Source organism: Acomys minous, assembly GCF_964271855.1.
Source record: "Acomys minous genome assembly, chromosome: 7".
NCBI lineage: Eukaryota > Metazoa > Chordata > Mammalia > Rodentia > Muridae > Acomys > Acomys minous.
In genome coordinates this window covers 114,800,580-114,823,817 of record NC_140488.1, presented here as the reverse complement: position 1 = coordinate 114,823,817, position 23,238 = coordinate 114,800,580, and the positions used below count along the sequence as shown (strand labels likewise).

Here is a 23,238-nt window from a genome sequence, read left to right as displayed (position 1 = left end):
GGTGCATTGGACTGTCATCAGCGGGCCAAATGGAATGTAACATCTGCCACTTTTTTTTTTTTTTTTTGCTTTTTAAAAAAAGTATTTATTTATTTATTCATTCATATTACATCTCAATTGTTATCCCATCCCTTCACATTTGACACTTCTTCACGATGTTTCTTGGGATGCCCCATGTCGTCTTTTTTTGTACTCCCTGTCTTTTGCAGGCAGTTCACTGGCTTGTATATGATGATGCTTTTGCAGCCTTGAGTATAAATCCTAATAATTTCCCTTAAATCTCCCCTACCCTCCATGAGCAGTGCCTTGTGCCTTTCTATAATAGCGCTGAACAGAGAGCCTCAGTTAATGGATTATTTGGCGTCTCTAATGACATATGTGCTCCACTAAGCAGGCCACATTTGCCTGGCTCACCACTGAATCCCATAGTGACTAACCTAGCACATAGATGTGAAGTATTACTTGAGTGATTTTTTAAAATCCAAGATCATGAATGCTCACAATTTAAGAAGCACCGTTTTTTTCCATTCTAAAAGATTGATGGAGAATATCTATGCTAAGGCTTTGCCTGCATTATTTCACCATTACAGCGAACCCTGCATTCTGAATATCTGTCTAAGAGTATTTTAATAACAAATGACTCCAAACTGTGCTGCGTATGTTAGGGTTCTCATTAGTGTGCTGTTCTGTAAACCTTTAAGCATTTCTCCCATTCTCTTTTCATCCTCAATTAGCACTCCATCCCCTCAGTATACACCGATGCCATACCACTCGATTCTTCCCCCATTTCATTCATGGATTTCAGTGGTACATGGGAAATATCTGAGCTCCATTAATAAGAAAAGCCGGCTCGCACAGAGGAGTGACTATAAAGGAGTTTAAGTCAGTGGACCCATGAATAAAGGGAGGTTTAGATTTGCCCTCTAGCCCAAGTTTTTACATGAAGCCTCCAATGATACTTTGGGAAACTTGACTCCAGTTTAAATCAATCACTTTGGGGGTTTTTTCCTATTTTTTTATTAATTTATTCAGATTACATCTCAATTGTTATCTCTTCACTTGTATCCTCCCGTTCCCCCATCCCTCCCTCTTTCACCCAAGTCCCCTCCTCTAGGTCTGTGACAGAAGGGGACATCCTCCCCCACCATATGGTCACAGCCTATCAGGTCTCATCTTGGTAGCCTGCTTATTCTTTCTCTGAATGCCACCACCCCTCCCCACCAAGGGGAAGTGGTCAAATATGTGGCACCAGAGTTCATGTCAGAGTCAGTCTCCGCTCTCCACTCAACTGTGGAGAATGTCCTGTCCATTGGCTAGATCTGAGTAGAGGTTTCAATGCTTTGATTCAAACAAAAAAAAAAACAGCATTTATCACTTTGAGGCCTACCTTACCTTTAGACTGGGGAGAGAATGGCCTTGGCCAAAGGGAACAAAATGCCAAGTTAGAGGGGAAAAACTGTCACATGATGTCTTCCTTTGTTTTCACCCTTCTTTCAAGGTCTTACCAGGTTCTTCCATCCAGGGACTATTTATGGATTCTTCCATGTAGTGTGAACAGCATTAGTTTTAAATTTAACCCATTTCCCATTGTTGCCCTGTTTATTAGAATTGTATCGGTAGGCACAGAAGAAAGGCTGCCAGAGGGTGGTGGTTTCTATAGAAGGGTGAGAATTCCTCTCTACCCCTGCCCCACATGGTGTCTGTATTGCTCTTGTCAGTCATGACATGGATATATGAAGACGCTATATAGGCAGGACATATGATCAGGTGGGGTTGCTAGGCTGGCACTTTAGAGTTTTTGCTGTGTTTTCTGTCTTTTTACCCTTCATGTACCTACTCCTGGTAATTTTACTCAATGATTGCTGGTATAATACAATTCCTTCTTTGTCAGAAGATGAAAGGCATCCAAAAACAATTTGGCATTCAAGTGATATAAAACAGATTTCTTTTTCTTTTTTAAATCAGGAACTTGAGGACAATTTGGTCATGCAAACTAAACCTTTGGCAGCACTTTTAATTTCCCTGCAGTCATCAAAAGGAATTTGTACCTTTCAGAGGAACACACAACTCCTAGGTCATGTAGTTCCAGCGAGCAGATGGAAGGCCTAGATCATTCCTTGATGGGAAGTAACTCTCAACAACCTTCACAGCTTCCATTAAAATGTCCTGAACCTTCTATTGCAGTTGCATTGCAGGCTGACTCCATCTCTTGCACAAACCTGCTTTCCTCATCCCCTTAGAATGCTGTCTCTAGTAAGCTTTCTGCTCTGATCCAGCATCTCAGTCTATTCCTAGGAAATCCAAAAAGTTATGAGAGATAATGCTAGCAATGGAATGCATTAATCACATAACGTTGTAATGAAGTGGATCCCAAGAAGACATCAAGCACAAGATCATCTTTCTACAGATGGGGAAATTGAGGCAGAGAACCCAAGTGATCTGTTCAAGGCATCATAAGCTAATTAGGTGAAAAGCTCTGTCCTAGAATCCATACTGGTAGTACAGTCAGGTAAACTACAGTACTATAGCATTTGATCTACTCCCAGGCAACCTTCATTACATGAAGGTCAAATCCAGTGTTAAGAATTTGTAGTCTCCTTCAGATATTTGAAGTTCAAACTCTCCTAAGACAGGATGAGCAAGCCCTCAATAGTTCCTACCTCGCAAATATATCTGTCAGATATAAGGCTGAAGATGCTCTAACATTTTACAGAGTTTTGGGTGACTCTTCAGGCAGCAAACTGTCTCTGTCATCCTCTCATTTGGAAAGCTACTAAACCTGCACTCCCAGCATACTCAGGTAATCAAGTTTATTCCTTCTCAAGTCTCTGATGGGGTTGAAGACCAAGTAGCTTAGTTTTACAATGAAGCTTAGTTGTTTAGGGGTTAAGATGTTTTTAAGTCCTGATAGATGTTTTAAGTTGATAATGACAAGATGTGATGGAGATTGATTTACATTCAGAATTTTAGATGCACCAAGATAGGAAAGATGTTTTCTTCAAGGCTGCCAAATAAAAATAGCCAAAACACTAAGAATGTAACATTTATATAATTCCTGATTGTGTCACAGTTCTTCTTGCTGTAGGTAGTTTATTGTATATATGCGTAATAATATAAATGTATATATAAAATAGTTAATAAAAAAGCACTGCTTAGCTTCCCGGGGGAAAAAAAAAGAATTTGTAGTCTCAATATCAAGGACTTCTTAAAAGTCTGTCGCTCTGGCTATAGGAAACCACTTGGACCTTCTGATAAACTATTAGCCAAACAAAGAAGTCTATCTGAATGAAGAGTTGCATCACATTTTATTAGCAATAATAAAACCAAGTACCATAGAGACAAAATCTTACTTCAGTGGCAAATCATATGATAGGCATAGATGTAGCTGTGGAGCCAATTTTGAATATGGAACATTAGGTACCAATTTCACAACCATCAAATAAAACATAGTTCACAGTCCTTCAGTAAAGTTTAATTTTTTTCATTGTAACATGAGACCATATTTAACAGCTGTGACAAAAAGGTGTACTTTTAAAATCTAATTCTCATCCTAACTATGGAGAAAGGCCAAGTGGACTTCCGAACTGGGAAGGGGATTATCATCCTCTTCAAATGACTTTTTTTCTCTGTTTCAATGAAAAGACCTGTTATTTTGGGGGTACACAACCTCACATATGGTATTTCCCAATTCCCATTACATGTCTAAGCACATCTGTACTGGATATCATGTTAATACCCAAACTGTAACTTAACAAGATTGATATTATGAAGATGAAGTAGAAAGGGGCAAAATACAAACTCAGGAGGTTTGCAACATTCAATATTTCAATGTTAACAACTTGAACACTGTTAGAACTCTTGCCAATTCAGCTGTTTAAATCATTTCAAGGTATGTCAGGACTGAGTTAGTTGGTAAGTGCACAGCTGTTACAGATCACTGCTGAGCATTCTCATTGTAGTTTGATATGAATCAAGGCAACTCCTTATGTACTGGATAACATCTAAGACATCACTGAAAATTTTAACTTAGTTAAAATGCTTTTGAATTACAAGATAAAGCAGGACAGATAAAGCTAGTGTCATAAACTTGGGTTGGCTAGCATGTGCTGGCAATCTTTTAATTCTTCTTAAATAAAAAATATGTTGACTTTTTTTTAAAAAGGAAGTGCTTTGTAGTTGAACCCTTTGGAAAGTTTTTTTCTTTTAAAAATTGACAGTTTTCAAGTGGGAAAAAGAATAAATAGGCACTGTTCCAGATCCATAATATGCCTAAGATATAAAATCATTTAATTTAATGTATGTTATAAAACCTAATAAGTTAAACAAGTGAGCTTATCACATAGAGCCCTAATTTTATTTTTGTATTTGACTGTATCAATAAACAACAATAGAGAAAATTTAATGTGTCCTTTGATACTTGAAAGAAAAATGGCATGCTAAGATTTTACCATGGTGAGGACACAGGCAGGCTTAGAGGTCTAATACTATGATCAGACAGCCATGGACCACACGGAAAAAAAATGTTACTTTCCTTAAATCAGCTCAGAATGTTACTGGCAATGATCAATTTATGTCTAGATACAATCCAGAAAAGAAAGTGCCTACTGTAATTTGTCTCACACAGGACTAGTCAGTGAAGATGCCTAGGGAACATTTCAGCCACTATTTTAATTTGCACATCTGGGAAGCTACACAAAAGACACATTAGTCAAGTATTTTATTTCTGAAACCATCAACTATTTTGCATTAAAGGCAATAAAAACAGAACCCAGAAATTATTCCTCTCATGGACTTGACTTTCTAAAATTAAGCACTCACAACATTTTATTCTATTATCTAACATGAATTAGTCTAACAAACAGGATGAAACTTAATCTTACTGAAATAAACTAGGTGATTCTTTGGATTGTTATCACTTTACAAATACTGAAATTAAACTGAGGAGGGTTAAATCAAGTGCACTTAAATGGCCCAAGACACATGCTTTAATTCATCCATATTTTCCTTTTCATGGTGATGGTGCTAAGGATGATCAAGCAGGAGGCCCAAGGGTGAAAAAATTCAGGATCGTGGCAGAAGTTTAAACTTGTACAATACGAAGTACAGAAGAGCCACAGAGGTGGAAAAACCAGTGATCTTTAGCAGACCAGGCACAGAAGGCAGGTTCCTCTCCAAGAAGGTGTGGGTAATTTCAAATGCTGGTACATCCTAGATGGATGGACACAGATCATTAATAGAAATCTTGCTATAACTAGAAGAAACAAAGGCTACCTGTAATATTATGCATTTCTATTCCCAAGACAGTTGCATCTATAGTAAAAGCAGAGGCTGAATGAAGGGCAGTGCAATTTTTATGTGCTGTAATTGGTCTATAGAGATGGAATAGGCAAACTTACAGTGGACTCAGGCTCTTGAACCCATATGTCTTTCTTGTCAACTTTTCCTAGAGCATTCAAGACCTGAAAGAAAAGTAGTTATGGCATTATAATCTAACATTAAATACTTTTGACAAATTCAAAGTCATATTAAACATCAATGAACCCACAAGAGGGTGGCATAGAAATGTATACATAGACTATCAGTGTCAAGAAATAGATTGGATGAATGAATAAAGAAAAACTGTAGGCAGGCACAGTGGCGCATGCCTGTAATCCCAGATCTCAGGGAGGCGGAGGCAGGTGGATCTCTGTGAGTTCAAGGCCAGGCTGGTCTAGAAAGTGACTCCAGGAAAGCCAAGGCTACACAAAGAAACCGCGCCTCAAAAAATAAAAAACAAAAATTTGTTATTCACATAGAAGGGAACATTATTCAGCTTTAAATAAGAATGAAACCCTATCAATATGACAACATGGATAAGCTTAGAGGATAACACAGCAATAAATGAAATTTGCCATGCCTAGAAAGACAAATAGCACATGCTCTCCATTATATACAGAAGCCAATTAAGTGAATCCTATAGAAGTAGAGAAAAAATAGAGGCTACCAGAAGCTAAGAAAGGTACCAGGGAGTAAGGCTACTGAGACTAGATAATAGGTGCCAAAATATAATTCAATGGGAGGAATATATATATCACTAAAGATAATCACAATTTACTATATACTTTCAAAGAGTTAGAAGAAAGGATTTTGAGTGTTTCAAAGAAATGATACATGTCTGATGTGAAGGAGATGCTAATTATCTTGATTTGATCATTGAACATTATACACAGGCATCAAAATATCTGTGTACTCCATAAATGTGCATAATTATCTCAATAAAATAGCAAAAATATCTAGTTTCTTGCTACATATCCATATAAAGATAAAACAAAGAACCAGAAAGATCAGATGACAGAAATGCTGCCACAGGACTGGGGCTATAGCTCACTGGTATAGTCCATGCACGACACCTCCACTTCAATTCTCAGCATTGCTTCTTACAACTGAACAAGGAGTACACCTTAGATTCCTCCCTTACCTCTCTAGCTGCTCGTTCTCCAGCTTGGACTGCTCCTTCCATGTAGCCACTCCACTGTGTCGCTGTTTCTGTGCCTGCAAAGTAAATCCTGCCTACTGGCTGGCGAATCACCCTTCAAGGAAAGAAAGGAAGTCACATAGAGTTAGTTACATGGGAAGATGCTCAGGGGAATGAGCCAATCACTCATTGCCTTCATCTAGTCCACAAAAGGAAGAGAAACTAATCAAGGGAAAACACCTATGCATCTCAACCCAAAGTAAAAGGCTGTTATTTGTTTTCTGGGCCTGTACACAAGAATCTGAACCTGGGAGAAGCAGACTGTAGATTTATTCATCACTAAAGATGATGCTGACCTATCTCCAGCCAACTAGTCAGCATGTGAGAACATGAATTCAACTCCTCAGTAACATCTCAGTCACGTTTCCTGTTTGCAGCCCATTTTGCCCATTATACTGCCTTCTGTGGGGTACAGTTTTACTCAAGATTATACACAGTCACAAAATTAAGCCAGGAAGCAAATTTTAGGACATCAAAAGAGACTATAACGGCATGGGGGAAGTATAGTCACTCATTTCCAGCAGAAGAGACCCCAGGGACACTTTGAGTGTTTTTCCTTAATATCATCTGCAAGTTTCTCAGAACATTTATGGGACTAAGGGTGAGGATATAGGCTCTTCCTATAAGGAAGTTCTGATAAACAGGACCAAGGATAGATTCAATGAGCAACTGTCTACCCCAACCTTCTTGCCATGCCTGAGCTATTTACATGAACTCCCCTAAACTGTACATCCTCCCCAGCCAAAAGCCGCATCTCAACCCACTGGCACTCCTTTTTCTAATTCAAGAATCCTATCCCTCATTTCCCCTTGATTCTATTTCTGCCATCTAGACCTGTACTGAGACTCCAGAACTAGATCTGTTTATCAGTCTTGTTATTAATAACAATAGTTGTTTGATTCCTTTAAGAAAAAAGATAAACAAAAAGCTCTTGAAAGCAAGCTAAACAAGTGCTGCTTCTTTCTTCATGGACAGATGCTTGTAACTTTATGCTAATATCCTCTAGAACCCGGATGAAGATATGATGTGACCAGATAAGACACCATTTGCTGAAGAAGCCTCTTCTCCCCTGACCCCAAGTGGTAACTACATCTAGACAGGGAAAATGTGAAGGAATTGTGACTGCATGTCATTTCAAGCTTCCTCCTGTGTAGCATCTCAAAACTGAGTAAGTGATCCTAGATAAGACAAAGAAATAAGTTACATGAAACAATCTGTTTCTAAGTAGATGTAGACTCCCAGGCCATGTAGATCTCATCTCCTCCCACCTCAGCTGTAACACTGCGGACTCTTCCTCCTCCTCCTTCTCCTTCTTCTTTTTTTATTTTTTATTTTTTATTTTTGCTTTTTCAAGAGAGACAGGATTTCTCTGTGTAGTCTTGGCTGTCCTAGGATTCTCTTTGTAGACCAGGCTGCCCTTGAACTTACAGAAATCCACCTGATCTCTGCCTCTCTGAGTGCTAGGATTACAAGCGTGCCACGCCAGGTGGACTCTTCCTTATGAAGAGTATCATCCTCTGTTGCCAAGGTATATGTTTGATAAGTGCATCCATTGTCCTACTGTGTACATTAGTACCAAGGAGAATAGAGTAGCCCTGTGAGACTAACTGTTGAGGAGAGCTCAAAAGGCTTCCCAAAAGACAATGGGGTTTTCTTCATCTCACAAGTGCTGCATATACAATCTGGCCTAGCACTCTGCTACTGCTCCATGTGTTAACATCCATTTTTCTAGGGACAACCACGGAGTCACACGCTGACTATCTGGGATCTACAATTCTTACCTGTTTCTCTAATTCTTACTGAATACACCTTGTCTGAATGAGTACCAGCCCTGTATGTGTTAGTGCAGTGCTTGGGTAGTACCTTCCATACTGGGTCATGATGCCAGGAGGGAAGTAAGCTGTGTAGCAGCCCCCAGAGTACTGTTCCTCACACCAGTTCTTCTCTTCATAATGGACCGGCTGTAGTTCGATGGGGAGAAAATTCCAAAAGAAAAATCAAAATGGAACTGTTACCTGTCAACAGTGAAGCCTCTTATTTTTTACATTAATGAAAATTTTATTTTAAAGTATAAAGTGGAGATAGAACTCAGTTTGAGCCCCAGTCCAATGAAAATAAGGAAGAAAGGAATGGAAAGGGGAGAGAAGTAGGAGGGGAATAAGAGGGGGAAATCAGTCTGGAAATGAAGCTGAGTGGCAGAGCACTTTTCTAGCATGCCCAAGGCCCCAAGTTTGATTCACAGCATTGAAAAAAAAAGGAGTACATTGTATAAGAAAGACGTTGATTTTTCTCCACCTCTTTCCTAAGGGTGTCTAGACATATCCCAATACTTGCTAGAGAGGACACTCTCATTCATGCACATTGTAAAGATTAGAGCTAAGTCTCGGGGAAACCCTACTACCAAGCAGTTTTTGGAAAGGCATTCTCCAAACTCTGGAGTGTCTAAGACAATGCACTTTGCTTTCCAGTCTACACAGGTGTTGCTGACAAGGGCAGGGTGGAAGGGAGCAAGTGGAAGATGAACATAAAGCATTTTTTCAGAATCCCATCCCTAAGTTGGAAGTACATGATAAAAATACTGCTCAAAGGAAACAATTAAGATGAAAATGCTCCCTAAGGAGAGAGCCTCCCATAACTTCCCTGTCACTTTCTAAATGTTTATTATTTGCATAGTTCAATCACTAGCCCACAGAAAACGTCCTCAGCTACTGGTGGGCTCTTCAGAAACCATTCCCTTCTCACTGATTTTAGAAGCAGTGTAAAAACCCGGGGAGTAACAAATGAGGTGTGGATTGTGTCTTCATGTGGGAAAATGAATTAGTTTGCCTTTGATCTGGGCAAAGATTAAGTCTGGTGTGTCTTACACATACATCATGGTGTCTTCAGCAACACTTGATGTCATATCTAGAGCTTTGTTTTACAGCAAGCACTTGACAATGACAGGAGCACGAGATCTCTATTCTGCATACCAATCTCAGTGATTGGTGACACAGTGATTGTAGCTCCAACTCTCTTAGGACAATTGAATGTCTGTTGTCCAGTGAGCATTTAAAAAGGTCAAAGTAATGCCATATCACAAGTTCCATGTACTTGACACTAGATTTTAATGCCTTTAGATTGCTGAAATTAATTCTCTAAATTAAGTACACTCCTTTCTATTCTTTGCTTAAGACTTCCAAGAAACCAGAAATTGTTTTAATTTACCACTTTGAGCCAACAGAGCAAAACCTGTTATAGACTGAGAGTTCTTACATATAAAGCTTCTTCAGATCCCAGAACTTTGGCATACAGCTCACAGATTTTCTTCTTTCTATAGAGAAGAGTTTTAAAAACATGTTAAAGAAGTCATAACTGATGGGAATAGAACAAAAACATTAAGTAAGTTCTGGGGTACTTGATAGTGACTTCCTTGAAGAAAAATGAAATTTAATAGCCACCTGTAACTATAAAACAAAGTCAATTACTCTCTGCACTCAGTTTAAATACCTCAGTGAATTTCTGTATGCTGATTAACGTCATATGCCTCAACATGGTAATTTGAAGAATCAACAGAATCCTCACAAGGTCCGACTATATATAATCTGGAACTGCTGTGTATTTGAAGGTGGTTTCAAACTTGCTGTGATCCCCTTGCCTCAGCCTCTTAAGCACTGGGATTATATACAAGTATATATCATACCTGGCTAATCTCTTCTTGAAAGTAGATACAACTTAAAATCACAATTATCACTGGTGATTTTTTTTTCCAGACAGGGTTTCTCTTTGTAACAGTACTTGCTGTCCTGGACTCACTTTTGTAAAAAAAAAAAAAGGCTGGCCTTGAACTCACAGCGATCCCAGTGATCCGCCTGCCTTTCCCTCCCGAGTGCTGGGATTAAAGGCATGCGCTACCAACCCTGGCTTAATTTGGTTTTTGTTTTGTTTTGTTTTTGTTTTTGATACTGGCGAATTTTTTCATGGCTTACTTTACTAAACTTACCCATCTTCATTAAATTAATGGATCTATCTCAAGTATTGAATATATACTATTTATATTTACTCTTTTCAGTTTTTATATTGTTTAATATGTGAAATGCCTCTGAAATTATTTGTTAAAGGCTAATGAGAAATCAAAACAATTTTTATAAAAATAAGACATAAGGTGTAATTCAAATCCATAAAACAAGCATTAAGATCAGATGAGAAAAAGTTAAAAATACGCAGAAGTGAGTGCACTTATAGATACAAGAGTGAAGCTTAGCAGTAATAAAAACAAATTAAAAATACAAATCTATATTGTCAATACATTAGAAAATATTTTTAAAACAAAAGCCCAGTTTCTCTAAATAGTGTGGAGCAAAATGTAAGCTTATCACTTTTGATATCATTATTCTTATACCACTAATATAACTCTTAGAACTCCTATCACATAACTACAAAATGGTAAGTCAGGAAGAAAAGGTGGAATTATAAACATTATTTCTCGCTATTCTCTTTCTATGCAAGGCTTTAAAGGAGACAACTGTCACTCATGAACGTCACATAATATATGGTGGGTATGTTAATTCTAGGACAGTTAGAAAATGCTTGATTAAAAGCCTTAACATACAGGAAGTCTTAAGACTACTATTTCCTTGCTTTCTCCATCTAATCTCCATTGAAGAAATGAAGCTAAAGCTTGGAGCTGCGGATTCCTTTATTACCATTCAGTTAAGTAATGGGAAGGCAAACTTTTACTCTTCTGAGCACTATGCCCATAACGGGTGCTCAACATGTGTTGAGTCAAAATCTGTGCTCAGTCTAGTATGGCATCCTCTTTTCTATGCCACAAAAAGATGGCAGGTTCTCACTATACAAGAGATTATGAGTAGTAATCCGGACATTTGGCGTCAATTAACAATATTGCTCTGTCAAATAAAACTGTTGCTGTACTGGCTGGTTTTGTGTGTCAACTTGACACAAGCTAGAGTCATCAGAGAGGAAGGAGCCTCAGTTGAGGAACTGCCTTCATGATATCCAGCTGTAAGGCATTTTCTCAATTAATTATTAATGAAGAGGGCCCAGCTCATGGTGGGTGGTGCCATCCTTGTGCTGGTGTTCCTGGGTTCTGTAAGAAAACAAGCTGAGCAAGCCAAATGAAGCAAGCCAGTAAGCAGCACCCCTCCATGGCCTCTGCGTCAGCTCCTGCCTCCAGGATCCTGCCTCATTTGAGTACCTGTCCTGACTTCTTTCAGTGATGGACAGCAATATGGAAGTATAAGCTGAATAAATTATTTTCTTCCCAACTTGCTTTTTTGGTCATGGTGTTTTGTCATAGCAATGGAAACTCTAAGACAATTGCCAGCCAGTATTCAAAAACACTTAACGTGTTTGCTTTATTTTCTGGACATATAATAAAATCTTTACTAAAGTAGAACTAAACTTAAAAATCAACATCATGTAATTCACTGTTAATCATAAGTAATAAAAACATAATAAAATATGTCATTTACTGCAATTCATATTCTTAAATGAGGCAAAGACAAGCTTATATAAACACACTAAAAAATCATTCCTTTCACTTTCCCTAATTAAAATTAAAACTTTTAAAAAACATATGGAAGGCAATGATGTTATACAAAAAATATTTTTTGTATGTATGATAGGGATGAAACACTGGGCTTCATACACACAAAGCATGTACTTTAACTGAGCTGTATTCTCCACTCAGAGCAATACATTTAGATTAGTTTGGCTCAAAAATTAATAGAATATATTTTATATTACAGCCAGATCTGGGCCCAGGGGTCCTGCTCAAACTATGGCACCAGCCAAGGACAATACATGCAGTAAGCTTCGAACCCCTACCTAGATCTAGCCAATGGATAGGACATTCTCCACAGTTGAGTGGAGAGTGGGGTCTGACTTTCACATGAACTCTGGTGCCCCATATTTGACCACGTCTCCTAGATGGGGAGGCCTGGTGGCACTCAGAGGAAGGATAGCAGGCTACCAAGTAGAGACTTGATACCCTATGAGCATATACAGGGGGAGGAGGTCCCCCTCAGTCACAGTCATAGGGGAGGGGAGTAAGGAGAAAATGGGAGGGAGAGAAGAATTGGAGGATACAAGGGATGGGATAACAATTGAGATGTAATATGAATAAATTAATAAAACATATTTTAAAAAAAGAAGTTACCATGCAAATCATCTTATAGTTGTATCTATCAACTGGCTCATAAATTTGTCTATTCATCATAATCACTTGAGCAGGTGATTAAAAATACAAATTCTCATATTCCATAATACTTAAGAAAATAAACTTTCAAAATAACTTTTGAGAGAGTTAAATACAGTCAGTTTTGAAAGCCACTGCTCTCATCACTGATATATTCAGTAAAGGTTTTGTCTTACAAGAACTTTACAGTCCAGCCAGTGTGTGGAATAATAATCAAATGTCTACGTCTAGTCTGGTATTTATTTTATTATTAATAGAAAGGAAAGGCAGGAAATCCAAAAGAAAATGTCAAGCTTAGTGTGGTATAATGAAAAAAATGGATGTGTTATCTGCTACTCTTTACTTTGTCACATGTCAGTGGCTATGATTTGAATGTATGTATCCCTCCAAAATTCCCATGTTAGGGTTAGCAGAATGGTTCAAAAAAGTACCTGCTATACAGTCCTGATGACTTGAATTCAATCCCTAGAACCCATTTCAAGGTAGATGAGAACCAATGTCATGAAATTGTTCTCTGTTCTCCAACCATGTGTTATGGCATGCACGAGCCTACACACACACACACACACCAAGTTTTTTTCTTGTTAGAATTTTATCACCATGGTGATAGCATTGGTGAAGTAAGTATTCAGAGGCAGGGGCCAGAGCGGTGCTTAAGAATAGTGATCAAGCCATGAGGGCTCTATGTAGCTACATACTCTAGGAAAACCCTACCTCTTAACCACATAAAATGCACACAAATGTGTAAAATTAAGTTAATATATTTACATAGGCATTAACTTGAGCAAGGAGAACATAAATTATTTTAAAAGTTGGTTTGTTGAGGTTGAGAATAATTGTAAAATATTGTGCTTTTCTTGCTGCTGTTCTACTATTGTTGGTGCAACAGAACGTGAAAGCAACCATTATTGATTTTCAGGTATAAACTGTTTACCTCATATCTTTATGTAGCTTAGCAAGTCGGTCAGCTTTCCGGGCAAGTATGAAGCTGGAGGAGAAAGCCACATTTGAATGGTCAGTTATAGTCATAATAAATGTACATTACCATCTACTCAGCACTAGTAAGATCTCATAGCTCTCCCCTTCTCATAGAGCAAATGGCATTTTGTCTTATGGGCTCCCTCTGTATCCAAAACTCTGTAGCTTGTGAGCTCCTAACAGGCAGCCTCTTGCTCAATATTTTACTTCTAAAATTTAGACCATAATTGATATTATAGAAATTAGATGTTGTACATATTAAGATTGCATTAGATGATTTATCTGGCAATGACACTCAATGCAAGCTGGACAATTATTAATACATGCCTACCATAGATGCCATGGCTTACCCCTTACTCCCTATCTAAATGTTCTTTAGAACCAGTAACTAGTAACCTTATCTCACAGATAAAACTTTCCCTGTCAATTATATTCAGCAGCAGATAAACCCCTCAGTCTATATCCTGTCCCTCCCAAGAGGCAATGACGCCCAGTGATTAAGCTGTCCCATTCCCTTGTCTCAGGTTAGGACAACAGTGTGGGGCCATTCCAGTTTCCAAATTTCCATGGGATGGCTGAGGCCTTGCTTTAGACAACACTGACATCCAAGTCTCCCTCTAAATGCTTATGATTTCTTCCTTCCTACAAAGGCAGTAATTCCTAAATTTCACCGCAATAAACATCCTGTACCCTTGACTCTGTCTCTAAGTCAGCTTCCTTGGGAACTGCTTAAATATAGCCTCCCAATAAAGGAACTCAGTAAAATTCAATGATAATCTATCTGCCCTCTTTAGTCAAATAGATTATATTTATTATATCAATGATACTAACTGCACTTAAATTTTATAGAACTGAATTGTGTGATGAAATCATTACTTACACTATTAATAGAATGAGAAATCTTACAAAAATTCAAGGGATAGGTGGAGACATAACTCAATGGTAAAACTCTTGATTAGTAGGCAGAGAACTCTGGATTTATTCTCCAGTACTACTCCCAAGCTAAAGGATCTAAAATGTGATAAAACTACTTCACTAAAAGATGGTTAAAATTAATTGTAAAACTAAACTACCTGGTCTTCAACTCTATCAGAGACTTGAGAAGGAATAAAATTAATTACCTGAAGAAGTTTCCAGTCAAACTGTGGAACACTTTAATTTGGGGGTAAGGAGAAGAAATACTCCCTTTCAGCCTTGATCTATCTATCTATTGGATGTCTCTCAAACAAAATAAATACAATTTTTAACCATTTAAAAATTTTTACATATACATCTATATTATTTCACATATATAAAATAAACTACATACAAAAAGTGGTTGAAATTGTATTTATTTTGTTTGAGAGATACACAGGATGGAGTTTCACAGGCAGTTGCATATTATTTAAGGGACTAGCAGGAAGAGTGCTAGAGGATGTGATGAACAATGGAAGAGGAATATCTGAAAAAACAAAGTATGTATGAAATGCCATAATGAAATATATCATTTCTTAGTATTTAAAAATGAATGCATTAAAAACTGAAATTTGAATGATTCAACTTTATGGGGTACAATCATAATCTTGCTTGAGTTAGCACTTTCAGTGTTGACTCAAAATTAATAGTTTTCAATAATCAATAAGTTTAGACTTGTATACTAACATTACCAAGATCTTATAAAAATTAAATTAATAGTCAGCTGATTTCATACAGCTCTGACCTCAAAGACAGTGTTGTTTGTTTCTTCAATATCAAGTTAGGATTACAATAATCACTGTAACTATGGACATATTATAGTTCAATTTTCTTTAGCCATTTAGTGGGAACTCAAATGTGCTGGGGTTGTTTTGGAGACATGTAACAGTTCTAAAGTGAAGTTTCTGAAAGGCGATGATTATTATAAACATAATGCTGGTTAATTATCACCTCTGTTTTTGAGGCTCTTAGAGCCAAATGCGAAGAACAAAGTGGAGGTGATATCTCTTCAAGGATTTCACTATTAAGAACAAAGTCCAAAGTAAGATGTAGTAGTATATGTCTGCAGTCCCCGCTTTTAGGAGGTGGAAACCAAGGGGTCAGGAGTTAAAGGCCAGTTTCCTCTATATAGCAAGTTGGACTCCAGTTTGGCTACATGAGAACCTGCCTCAAGAAAGAAAGGAAGAAGAGAAGCGAAAGAGGAAGGCAGGGAGGGAGGGAGGGAGGGCAAGCAATAGAGCTGGTCGGTGGTGGGCCTGGCAATACAGTCCTACAATTGCTCCTCAGGCATCTGAAGCAGGAATGTTTAAAGCCAGTTGTGCTACTGAGTAATTTAGCAGAGACCCTATATCAAAATAAATTGTCCAAAATGCAGAAGAAATTTGCTTAGCAGGTACCAGGCCCTAGGTTCAATAGCTAGTGTTGTACACACACAAAAAAGGTGAGGGTAGAGGCTGTGGCCCTACTACAACAAAAGTAGCTGGTCAGCAACAGTGATAAAAAGAACAAAATATTTCTTCTTAACCCTCAATCCTCATATAGCTGCAATAATAACAACAAAAGAGATTTATGAAAGAAAAAGGAGCAAGTTTACTGTTCTTTGCAGTGTTTGGACTTTGGGAGACACACTGGTAAAAATAATAACCCAGGTGTGATAAGTCTGGCTTATTTTCCATATCTAACAAGAATAACACATTATAGGAAAAAACAGGAAAGCAGTTTTAGGCATATGACGATGGGAAACCATGAGAAGGCAAATGCAATGGAAGTAACCTTTGGAGGTCAGCTCACAGATTCCTCTGGCTCTGGTTCTAAGCTAATAAAGTGCCATTTCCTGTAAAGGAGAACTTACCTCCTAATATAAGTTAGATGCAATGGAGGATAGAAAGACTTCTGCCTTTTAAAATATCTGCTGTGCTTTTAGGTAAACAGAAGGCAGACAAAGAACTCTCTTGTACCACAAATGTTTTTAGTGATTTTTCATGTTTGGAAAAGATATAGTCTGGCCTCCCATAAATATAAAGTACCAGTTAAACTGGAAGTTGTTCTGGTGATCTACTGCACTGTAGGGTGGCCATAGTTAATGTTAATTCATTGTATATTTTAAAATAGCTAAACAAGATTTTTAATGATCTTATGACAAAGAGATAACCATATGAGGTAAAGCGTGTGCTAACAAACCTGATTTAGTTATTCCACAAAGTAGAAATGTACTGAAACCTTTTTCACCCAGCTATACATTTTGATCAATAAAATAAAACCAATAAGTATACCTTTTTCTAGGAATTTCCTAAATAATTTCAGTAATGCCTAGAAAGGTACCATATGTCCCTATTATAAAGCCAAAGCAACTCCAGTGGAATATAAGGCAAAAACATTGATGATTTTTCATCTAAAACTAAATGATTGCCACTGACATTCTGAAACTTGCATTCTGATCTGTATAAATGTTAAGCTGGCTTACCTACCTGGATCTTGCATTACTCAATGGGACTAAAGGGAGGGTAATAGGGTGGGGGGGGGTAGGAGGAACGGAAGGATATGAGTGATAGAAGAACAACTGAATTGTAATCTGAATAAATTAATTTAAAAAAGAAAAATGAAAAAAGATAAAGAGAATGTGTTGCTCTTATGGTTATTATATTGTAAGCTCCTGCCTGCCTTAGGAATTTAGTGCTATTTCTTACATTATAGCCAGAGAAGTGTTATAAAACTCTGTATCAGAGCCAGCTTCCTAACTTCCTTGGAGCATGGGCCTGCCCCCTTTTCTCTGTAACTTTCCCAAAATGCTCAATGTGGTGTTTTATTGACTTCACCTAACTCTTCAGGAAGGAGGCCCATATTTCCCAGAAATCAAAAGCAGAAACCATTGGTTTCTAAAAGTCACTTGACTGTTATTAATATGTATTCTTTTATAATAGTGTAGCAAAATAAAAGGCTTTTTATAAATAGAGAATTTTTTAAAAGGACAAAGGTAAGCAACCAGAAGGTGTGTCCCTCAGCATTTCCTTTGTGAGGGCCCATTTTCTTCTCTAGAGCACTAGTTCCCAGGAGACTGTTGGTACTATCTGCACACTTCTAAAGATAAAGGAGCATCGCTGGTAAATGATAACTACATGTCATCCACTTGTAGTATGTCTCATTTTACATTGATACTATTACTTAGTATACAAGTGTTTGGAAAGCAGATCAAGTGCAGATACACTGTATTTAAAAGGTTTTACAAGGTAAAGTGGTTCTCTTTCCAGAATGACTGTGAACTGTCTGCCTCTAGGCAACACTGACTACCATACTGCCTGTTCCAGTCTATCCTCAGCATATAAGTTTTATAAAAGATAACAGGCACAAGTTAAAAATGGAGTCAAGTTTAGTAGTTTTCCAGGACTTTTGTCTCACACACAAAAACATTGCTATGGATATTTTAATACATGGAAACACAATATAGTTTATATTTACCATTGCTTATGACTAATTTTAAAGCAATATCCTTTGCCAGCACCTATACTAACACAAATTGGAAACTGCACCCAGTTCCAACTTACCCCATGATGGCAGGCAATGACCCATCTGGTTTGGTGTCATCTAGAGTGATTGAGATGGGAGCTTCCTCATCTTCAATGATCATGCAGCCACAGTAGTCTTAACCAGGAGAAAAATCAATTAAGAGATTAAAACCAACTTTAGAAATATGTACATATATAGAATGTATATAAACTATTTTACTAAATTACTACTATTTGCTTCAACTCTAGAACCTTTTATTTTAAAGACACACATGACTATAGAAGGATGCCTATTCTGTATGTAGAAAATAGCCTGTCTATCATTTTTACATAAAAGGCTATGACTCATGCATGGCAAAATGGTAAGATGGGGGAAATGGTAAAATGGCCCTGAATACAGGAACAGATGGAGAAAGCGATGATGTGCTGGAAGCAATCACTTCCATTAACTATAGAAGTTGTAAAGAGGATTCTGTTGAATATGAGTAGGGACCCTATCTGTAAAAGGCCTATATTCTAAACACTGCCTCATTCAATGTTCACCTTGATGAACATTTATCACAAAATCTGATCATCATTTTATGCTTAGAGATTGATTCTACTAAGCTGGTAAAGTCCAGGAATAGCTTACTTCAGAGCAGCACTCTTTCCACTAAGGCCCCTTGGTCTCATTTTGTTCATGAAGAATAAGCAGCAAGATTAAATGCCAGGAGCTTGACAGTGATAGCCCCATAATTTTTATTCCCATTGCTTGCCCAACTTTTTCTCCCATTGTTGCCAAGCACTCCTGAGGCCATTTTGTGAAATTTAGAGACAGATTTATAATTTTCTACAAATTTGAACACTTATCTTTTTGTATTCAGCATATTCTATTCAATATCATAAAATATAGTTTCTTAATAGTTTAAACACAAATAAGAGCAGCCTACCCTTTTTCTTCCAGAAGGCTTCCTTGTAATACACCATGCACTTGATGACAGCGCCCATTGGAAGACGCTGAATTAACTGGTTTCTGTCAGGTGGAAGCTCTGGTTTAAAGTGGATCTTGGCAGTCAAAGTTGGTGGGATGGCACTAATTACATATCTGCACTGAAATGCAATATGCAAAATATCACTTAAAATGAGCTGCAGCCTTTGCAGAAGGTATGAAGCATCATTTAACAGAAAAAAAAAACATACCAAATCAAGCCACTGTGAAGCAACAAAATAGAACAAGGAAGATAGGTGGGCTGGTGAATTTTGTCAACTTCACACAAACTAGAATAAGGAAACCACAAGTGAGGAACTGCCTCCATCAGACAGGCCTATGGGAATATGTGTGGCATTATCTTGATTAATGATTGATACAAGATAAGCCCAACCCACTGTGGATGGTGTCACCCCTGTGCAGGTAGTCCTGAGTAGTGTAAAAAAGCAAACTGAACAGGTTATGGGAGCAAGGCCAATTAGCACCATTCCTAAATGATTCCTGCTTCTTCTCCTTTTTGAATTCCTGCAACGACTTCCCTCAATGATGGACTGTGATCAGGACCTGTAAGCCAAATAAACACTTTCCTTCCTAAAGTTGCTTTTGGTCATGGTATTTATCACAGCAACAGAGAAGCAAACAAGGATAGTAAGTAAACCAAGTCTGTCACTATGGAAGAACTGAGGTAGACATATGCTAGAGTTGATTATATGAGTGATTAGGTTATGTATGATAAGTTACAAATAGCATAAAACCTATTCATTATAAACTCCTTTGCCTATAATGGCTTACCTCATAGTGTTCATGATTCAGTGTCTCTACAATGATGTTGTCATCCGTTTGGTCAATATAATTAACAGGAGCGTTCAGCTTCACTTTATCCCCAAGGAGCTTCACTATCTGTTCACTTACTTGGCCAGATCCACCTACAAATTTCCGTTCCTATTGGAGAAGGTAAACAGAAAAGAAAAGTTATGAAAGGAGAATCATGGAACATTTGCCACTAATTGGTAAAACTCCAAGAACTTCAATGCCAGACCTCTAGCCTTGAAACAGCCAATTATGGTAAGAATCATTAGGACAGAAAAAGGGTAAGTCAAGGTACCTTAATTACCATCCTCACTCAGCACAGCTTCTAGCAAGGAAAAGCCATTACTAGCATATAAAATCAGAGACCAGGAAAAATGTTCTCTATTACAGTGCTGCTCTGATTAAATGCAAATAGCATGCCTATGAGTATGGTGCATGTAAGTAGTCCTGGGAAGGTGAGAAAACTATGTTGATTCTAGGGGCTGTGGTTTCTAACTCCCATTGGATTTACTTGCCTGAGCAGATAAGAACATAGAAAATGTTATATTATAGATAATGTGGGTCTAAAAGAACAGGCTTAAGGTGCTATTAGAGTTAACACACACCCTAAAATAGCCAAATCAGGTCTTGGGAACCTGAATTTCAGCTTTTGAGTAGGTTTCATTGTCAAAGAAGAATATTGATGGCTAAGCATCTGTTTATTCCTTTAAGAATTGTTAATTATTTCTCTTAAGCAGCACTATAGGATCAGAAGTGTTCTGCCATCTGTAATCTGCTATTCTCGGCATGGATACTGCACAAGTATAATCCAAAAGGATAAGTTCTTAATGCAACATATTTGGTTTCAATATAGTAAATATTCTTAGCCTGCCATAAGATTCTTCGAGTGATTAGAAATGGATGTCTGTAAAGGAGGGACAGGCCACAGCTAACAATTACAAAGCTTCACTTATACGTAGCTATGCAGTAACATTTGCAATAGTGAGATCACCAAAGTTCTTTATAAAAATGATCACAGAATGGTTCAGACTTAATTTATGAAGTATCCTTTCTGAAGAATTTAGAGTCATTCAATATAGAATCCCATCTATGTTTCCAAATAGCTGCTTTAAAATCTAGTATAATCAAAAAATCATGGACTAATTCTATCTACCCTTCTGTGTTTAGAATATTTAATATTAAATTGTAAAAGTGTAAATGTTAAGGTATTTTAAAATATTTTTTGATAATGGCTTGAGATTCAAAATCCGAACTCTACTTTCTAAAAGGTCATATAGGGTTTGTCTAGGAGGGTACAAATAACCCATGAGTAAGATAGCTCAGAAAGTAAAATATTAGTTTTTAAAAGCATTATTGAATTCCTATCCACTAGTTTACATTTTAAAATGCAGTTCTTTATTTGCCAAAACCAGGGGTCTATCACAATAACAATTTGAGGACTTTTGTAGATCTCTGGGGGAGACCAATAGTTTACTTTGAAGATAAAGTCTACATTCATAAAATGCATTCAAAATTCTCGGATTCAGGTACCAACATAAACTTAAAACTGCAACTAATTAATTAACTTCATCCTATTCAGGTATAACAGTCCTAGATAAGAGACATTCTCTTTGGATAAGGGAAATGTTTGCAATGAATATCAGAGTCTAAGGAATTGGGGTTTAGAATTCTGGCTTTGTTGTTAGTTTATTACATACTGAATTCACTGTCTTTACGTATTAGTAATGGGAGTATAAGAATGCCAAAAACAAATGCAAGAGGACTGCTAAATTATAAAATCCAAACTACAGAACTCACTATGAAAAGAGTGGACACAGATTACTTGTGTGAATTAGAAGAGTAATTTCCATTCTGTAGAAGTTAACATGAAAGAATACCTGTGAGAAACAAGTGGGCTAAGAAGCCTATATAAAGACCAAGTCGGTTATAAGCACATGAATTCTATAAGCACTACAATTTTCTTGGAAATTAACTTATTTTTAGTAGTTTAGTTGCTTCTCCATAAATAGCTTCATTTTCCTACATTTTAAGTGAAGGAACTTAGTTATTAAGATATAATTAATTCAAAATGGAATATTTCAGACATATTTTTAGATCATTTTATACTACCATAAATGATTATAAACAATGAAGGAATTATAAAGAATTGTTTTAGGCAAGTTAGTTTTAGAATATACAAGGTATACCTGGCCTCCATTGGTGACTGAGAATATCCGAGTGGTGCCGCCACACTGCTTCACATACCACAGGAACCACAGGGCAGATATTTCATGAGGCTCAGAAGTCACATTAATATTCACAAAAAGAGTAGCAAATTCTCGAGCAGTTCTGTTCACAGAATAAGAGTGAAAAATCACATGTCAATGCATACAGGAGGAAAAAAAATGATCAAGTCTGAAAAGCTATCCTCTGACCTCCATGCATACTGTGAAATATATACACCAGTCACACATACATCAATAATAACATAATTAAAGTACATGCAGAAGTCATAGGAATGTACCTTTATAAAATGTAATGTAGTGTGAATAAAAAAATGTTTCTATTATTTTAGAGGGAAAAAAAAAACACTCTACAAAGCAAGTCCAGGACAGCCAGGGCTATTACACAGAGAAACCCTATCTTGAAAGACCAAACAAACAAAAATCCCCAACACTTCAGTGGTAAGATGGGCACGGTAACAGGGCCTATACGCTCAGCATGCAATAGGCAGAGGAAAGAGGATAGCAAGTTAGAGGCCATGCTGGCCTACATAATGAAACCTCATTTCACAAAAACAAAAACAACAAAAACAAAACTAAACTAAAAACAAAAATGTTTAAAAACAAAATTAAAGAAATCTTCAATGGCCTAAAATGGAGAAATGCCTCAAACCTTAAATGTAGACAGTATAAGAGATGCATCACAGCCTGCTTAACCCATGATTTCAACTACCCCTCACACTGCTTGCTCTATGCTCCAGATGTACCGAACATTAACTTGTTAAAATGTGCCAATTTCCTTTCCTTCTCCGGCCATTTCCAAAAGCTTCTCCTTATTTTCTCTGCCTAGAAGACACTATTTTCTCACATGACTCACAGGTCTGAACCTCTCTTTTTCTATCTTGCTCATTCCCAGAAGCTATTACGTCTTTAATGTTATCATCTCCATTCTTCTCTCTGTAGGTAGTTCCCAACATCTCAATTACAACAGTTAACTTCTACTCTCTCCTAGCCTAACAATATGCCATTCCTGAAAGATGCTGTTGTGGAACAATAGATCCATCTTGTTTCCCCATGCTTTTTTTTGGTCATTCTTATAAGGTACTATGGCTTAT

At 37.3% G+C, this 23,238-nt stretch overlaps 1 protein-coding gene across 1 annotated transcript in view; it reads right to left on the bottom strand.

Annotated features, from left to right (window-relative positions):
• Positions 1-3,286: 3,286 nt before the first annotated feature.
• The window catches only part of LOC311601126 (amine oxidase [flavin-containing] A), a 54,121-nt gene continuing 34,169 nt past the window's right edge, over positions 3,287-23,238 (bottom strand). The window contains exons 6-15 of the mRNA XM_084788525.1: positions 22,109-22,250; positions 19,905-20,054; positions 19,075-19,234; positions 18,185-18,281; positions 13,645-13,698; positions 9,767-9,824; positions 8,378-8,475; positions 6,458-6,569; positions 5,397-5,459; positions 3,287-5,208 (exon numbers count right to left, since the gene is read on the bottom strand). Coding sequence (XP_084644651.1) covers positions 5,062-5,208; positions 5,397-5,459; positions 6,458-6,569; positions 8,378-8,475; positions 9,767-9,824; positions 13,645-13,698; positions 18,185-18,281; positions 19,075-19,234; positions 19,905-20,054; positions 22,109-22,250 — 1,081 coding nt within the window. The 3' untranslated portion in view covers positions 3,287-5,061. The remainder of the gene's footprint in view (positions 5,209-5,396; positions 5,460-6,457; positions 6,570-8,377; positions 8,476-9,766; positions 9,825-13,644; positions 13,699-18,184; positions 18,282-19,074; positions 19,235-19,904; positions 20,055-22,108; positions 22,251-23,238) is intronic.